The following is a 6000-nucleotide window of genomic DNA, read 5'->3' on the forward strand; positions in this document are numbered from 1 at the left end:
GACTCTGAATACATCAGAATTCATTCGGCTGCTTCTGTCCTGTGTCACATCATCAATAAATACTAGTGACCCAGTGCCACTGGCAGCCATGCATGCCCAAGCCATCACACTGCCTCCGCCGTGTTTTACAGATGATGTGGTATGCTTTGGATCATGAGCTGTACCACACCTTTGCCATACTTTTCTCTTTCCATCATTCTGGTAGAGGTTGATCTTGGTTTCATCTGTCCAAAGAATGTTCTTCCAGAACTGTGCTGGCTTTTTTAGATGTATTTTTAGCAAAGTCCAGTCTAGCCTTTTTATTCTTGATGCTTATGAGTGGCTTGCACCGTGCAGTGAACCCTCTGTATTTACTTTCATGCAGTCTTCTCTTTATGGTAGATTTGGATATTGATACGCCTACCTCCTGGAGAGTGTTGTTCACTTGGTTGGCTGTTGTGAAGAGGTTTCTCTTCATCATGGAGATTATTCTGCGATTATCCACCACTGTTGTCTTCCGTGGGCGCCCAGGTCTTTTTGCATTGATGAGTTCACCAGTGCTTTCTTTCTTTCTCAGGATGTACCAAACTGTAGATTTTGCCACTCCTAATATTGTAGCAATTTCTCGGATGGGTTTTTTCTGTTTTTGCAGTTTAAGGATGGCTTGTTTCACCTGCATGGAGAGCTCCTTTGACCGCATGTTTACTTCACAGCATAACCTTCCAAATGCCAGCACCGCACCTCAAATCAACTCCAGGCCTTTTATCTGCTTAATTGAGAATGACATAACGAAGGGATTGCCCACACCTGTCCATGAAATAGCCTTGGAGTCAATTGTCCAATTACTTTTGGTCCCTTTAAAAACAGGGTGGCACATGTTAAGGAGCTGAAACTCCTAAACCCTTCATCCAATTTTAATGTGGATACCCTCAAATGAAAGCTGAAAGTCTGAACTTCAACTGCATCTGAATTGTTTTGTTTAAAATTCATTGTGGTAATGTCTAGAACCAAAATTAGAAAAATGCTGTCTCTGTCCAAATATAAAAAAGGACCTAACTGTAAATATCTATATCTATCTATCTATCTATATATATATACACACAGTACAGACCAAAGGTTTGGACACACCTTCTCATTTAAAGATTTTTCTGCATTTTCATGACTATGAAAATTGTACATTCACACTGAAGGCATCAAAACTATGAATTAACACATGTGGAATTATATACTTAACAAAAAAGTGTGAAACAACTGAAAATATGTCTTATATTCTAGGTTCTTCAAAGTAGCCACCTTTTGCTTTGATGACTGCTTTGCACACTCTTGGCATTCTCTTGATGAGCTTCAAGAGGTAGTCACCGGAAATGGTCTTCCAACAATCTTGAAGGAGTTCCCAGAGATGCTTAGCACTTGTTGGCCCTTTGGTCTTCACTCTGCGGCGGTCCAGCTCACAACCCAAACAATCTCGATTGGGTACAGGTCTGGTGATTGTGGAGGCCAGGTCATCTGGCGTAGCACCCCATCACTCTCCTTCTTGGTCAAATAGCCCTTACACAGCCTGGAGGTGTGTTTGGGGTCATTGTCCTGTTGAAAAATAAATGATGGTCCAACTAAACGCAAACCGGATGGAATAGCATGCCGCTGCAAGATGCTGTTGTAGCCATGCTGGTTCAGTATGCCTTCAATTTTGAATAAATCCCCAACAGTGTCACCAGCAAAGCACCCCCACACCATCACACCTCCTCCTCCATGCTTCATGGTGGGAACCAGGCATGTAGAGTCCATCCGTTCACCTTTTCTGCGTCCCACAAAGACACGGTGGTTGGAACCAAAGATCTCAAATTTGGACTCATCAGACCAAAGCACAGATTTCCACTGGTCTAATGTCCATTCCTTGTGTTCTTTAGCCCAAACAAGTCTCTTCTGCTTGTTGCCTGTCCTTAGCAGTGGTTTCCTAGCAGCTATTTTACCATGAAGGCCTGCTGGACAAAGTCTCCTCTCAACAGTTGTTGTAGAGATGTGTCTGCTGCTAGAACTCTGTGTGGCATTGACCTGGTCTCTAATCTGAGCTGCTGCTAACCTGCGATTTCTGAGGCTGGTGACTCGGATAAACTTATCCTCAGAAGCAGAGGTGACTCTTGGTCTTCCTCTCCTGGGGCGGTCCTCATGTGAGCCAGTTTCTTTGTAGCGCTTGATGGTTTTTGCAACTGCACTTGGGGACACTTTCAAAGTTTTCCCAATTTTTCAGACTGACTGACCTTCATTTCTTAAAGTAATGATGGCCACTCGTTTTTCTTTACTTAGCTGCTTTTTTCTTGCCATAATACAAATTCTAACAGTCTATTCAGTAGGACTATCAGCTGTGTATCCACCAGACTTCTGCACAACACAACTGATGGTCCCAACCCCATTTATAAGGTAAGAAATCCCACTTATTAAACCTGACAGGGCACACCTGTGAAGTGAAAATCATTTCCGGTGACTACCTCTTGAAGCTCATCAAGAGAATGCCAAGAGTGTGCAAAGCAGTCATCAAAGCAAAAGGTGGCTACTTTGAAGAACCTAGAATATAAGACATATTTTCAGTTGTTTCACACTTTTTTGTTCAGTATATAATTCCACATGTGTTAATTCATAGTTTTGATGCCTTCAGTGTGAATGTACAATTTTCATAGTCATAAAAATACAGAAAAATCTTTAAATGAGAAGGAAGGTGTGCCCAAACTTTTGGTCTGTACGAATATATTATATATATATATATATATATATATAGTTTTGCTACATTATTAGCACCAAATTCCATTGGAAGTATTTTCATGGCTACAATTGTAAAGCAAAAGCAGACCGTGTACATGTATGATCGTGTGTGCCCGCGATATACCATGGATTGGGTGTATGGACTCCACATGATCCTTTACATACAGGGCTGAGTCAAGAATCAGGAAACTCCCAATTATTAGTGCATTATATATATAGGTGTCAGTATGACGCCGATGCAGAACGTTGCGATTATCGTCCACGTGTTTCTACAAAATCAGGATTGTATCTTACAAAAGGTTGGTAAGAAAAAATCCTGGACAATAAATGGGTCACCTCCCATCACAGCTAGGACCAGTCTATAATCTCATTACAACAAGAGCATTTGGTATGGGCCACACTGATGTTTGGGGTGAGGTGCAGCACATTTACCCCTGCAATTTTTGGCGGGTCAAAAATTGCACTTGGATGCCAAAAAGAAAAATGGCAGCTTCTCATTACAAGCCAAGTTTTCCTTTACTTGCAGCAAAGGTTCGATTTACTGACCCCATCCTTACATCCAGATATGTTGGCCAATGGGCACCAGTGTGCCAATCAGGGGAGCACATATCATTGGTGCAACCTGTGTGACCGCACAGGGGCCCATTTCTACCCCCAAAGCAGGTGCAATTTTGCTTTTTTAGGAGCTCTTGGGCTGCAAAGGGCCCATATATTGTTCTTGCACAGGGGCCCTTTTCTGTCTGTGTCCACCAGTGGTGCCAACCCACCCCCATCTTGAAGGGTTCCTTTTATTCACCTCAAATCCCTCAAATACACATTCTTCTCCAAATTAATTCTCATTCCTTCATGTATCTAAATCATATCCCAAAATAAATCCCCTATACTACGTACCCCCCTCACCACTACGCTTTGCCAGTAGACCCCCTAGACAGAAAGTAGCCCCGGTTAAGTTTCCCTCTTCAAGCCTCCAATTCCCCCAGACTTATTAAGAAGTCTGCCCCTGTACTACAGCTTCCCCCAGACGGAAAATGCATAAAATATTAATAGGAAATGATTCTCCTGTGGACTTTTTTCTATTGCTAATCAAGAAAATGCTGGCGATAGGAATCCTTTGATGGGTGGTGAGCGGTCTTCTGGCTAATTCACCTGTGTAAAACACTTCAAAGAACACAATCCAGAGCCTAAGGCAAGGAGACTGGGATTTGGGCAAGGCGTTCGGAGACTTTGTATTGGTTCGTACAAGCCAAAGAGAAGTAAAAATATATCTATATTTATCTGTTATATAGTCTATTATTCAATTCGTATATAATAAAGAAACCCAAGTTCTGCTGCCTTCCAAGCGCGGAGCAGACACCAGAGCGATGGTGCAATGAGGACACCAACAGATAACCTATATTACTGCTGTGATTGGGAAATTCTGATTAAAGTGCGTATTAATGGAAACATGGCCATTTCTGTGCAATATTCCTCAGCAGATGATGACAAACCTGTCAGTGCCCCCCTATGCAGACCTGCACCATTACCCAGTGATAGGGTTGTCATTGCAGAAAATCATCATGTCTGAACTATTTAGTGACGGTCACCCTGCATACACCACAGTCCAACATTGGGAATGCAGGCGACTGTGAGCAGCCAGGTATTACACAGGTGTCAGCAGCACCCACCATCTAGATAACACAGGGGTCTTGTCACATATAATAATAGTCTCCTTACATGACATTCGCAGGCTCATGCCCATTATTAATAAGCAACACAGGCAGCTGACATTTAAATGAGATGACAGTAAAGATTACGGACATCCCTGCAGTGGCTGATTGCATTGACATCCAATAAAAGCTGATGTCCTAAGATGGAGAAGGTGACATCTGTCATTGCAAATCTGGACAGTCCACAGAGAAGGCAATTAGAAACTTTTATCTGCAAGCAGGATTAGTGCAATGGTGAGACCTGGTGCAGGTGTGTAATCATTGACCCTTTGATATTGCTCTTCTCTAGGAGCACAGGTAGAGTAGATTGTGTCCCTGCAACTGATGAGGAGATGGTGATTGCCAGCACTTGTCCAGTAGGCATGAGATCAGAATGGAAGATTGGCACCTTGCAAAATGTAGAGCTGGCTCCTGTAAATGACATGCCTTCAAGCACAGGTGACTATTGTCTAGATTGAGTTCTAGAACAAATCAAAAGCAAAATTACCATGCAAAGAATAAGCACTTCCAGCTGTGCCATGCAAGCTTCTTAGCCAGTGATATACCAGGCAAACTAGCACATACCCAATTACCCACTCTGCCAGTAAAGAACAACGCTGCAGTTGAAACAGCAACTATAGACAATGGTAGATTATATGTCACCTGCACAGCACAATGCATCTCCCATCTACACCCAGCTGTGCAAGAAGCAGTGGTCAAGTGCAACTGTAAGACACTGTGCACACCCAGCAAGCTAAACCCAAGTATAACGGCAATAGGAGACTATCTGCCACCTGCACATCACACAGTGGCATCCACCAACACCCAGAAGGCAATGCCAGCCCTCTGCCAGTCTTACCTGCTTTAGCTGTGAGCACACAAGCCAGAAATGCAAAAATCCCATCCATTTGTATTATGCGCAGAATTGTCCCCCAGTTTGGAAGCAGCAAATAATCCTCATCCAGGTTGTTGGAGACTGAAAGTTGTGCAGCTCCCTGGAAGGCTGGTGTGAGACTGAAGGTTTGCAAGCTCCAGGAGAATGAGATCTGGGCACACACCACTAATCAATGAGGGGGAAGCTGAACAACCAGCACCAAGCCTATTCCACACTGCAACACCCACCCTGAAAAGGGAGCATGCCCCTGATAGTATTATTCACCACATCCAGAAATATCACATTATATGAATGTGCCAGGGTGGAGGAGGGGAGCACAGGATGATGGAAGTGATGCTTCACCCTGATGGGAGTTTTGGTTCAGCCTCACATCAGAAACTCCAGCATATAGATGTAGAGGTTGTGCAGAAAGGACTGAGATCTGTAATTATCACTCATCTGCTATATGCTCATTACTCAGGGGCTTTCTGACTCCACTCCTGGATCCATGGGGGGGTCAAGTGTGGATTTTTTTTAACCAGCAGCAAAAGTACAAAAGCAAATGTTTTGTAAGGGTTGAAATTTACTGGATGTTATATTTTGGCTACAAGTTTCTGCAAAGGTCAAAGCAATGGAAATGGTCTGGTATCATGTACTGAGGAAAATAACAATATTGTACTAAAAACTGTAAATACATTGTATCAT

The 6000-nt window shown here is 43.0% G+C and overlaps 1 protein-coding gene across 2 annotated transcripts in view; it reads right to left on the bottom strand.

Annotated features, from left to right (window-relative positions):
• NELL1 (neural EGFL like 1) overlaps positions 1 to 5717 on the bottom strand; it is a 932419-nt gene extending 926702 nt beyond the window's left edge. Inside the window, exon 1 of one of the 2 annotated variants that reach the window (XM_073658224.1) lies at positions 5281 to 5717. In XM_073658224.1, the coding sequence (XP_073514325.1) occupies positions 5281 to 5329 (49 nt within the window). In that variant the 5' untranslated portion in view covers positions 5330 to 5717. The remainder of the gene's footprint in view (positions 1 to 5280) is intronic. The other variant, XM_073658225.1, reaches the window with a different exon arrangement.
• Positions 5718 to 6000: the final 283 nt, after the last annotated feature.

Source organism: Phyllobates terribilis, unplaced genomic scaffold, assembly GCF_046119375.1.
Source record: "Phyllobates terribilis strain yellow unplaced genomic scaffold, ASM4611937v1 Scaffold_13__5_contigs__length_258822181, whole genome shotgun sequence".
NCBI lineage: Eukaryota > Metazoa > Chordata > Amphibia > Anura > Dendrobatidae > Phyllobates > Phyllobates terribilis.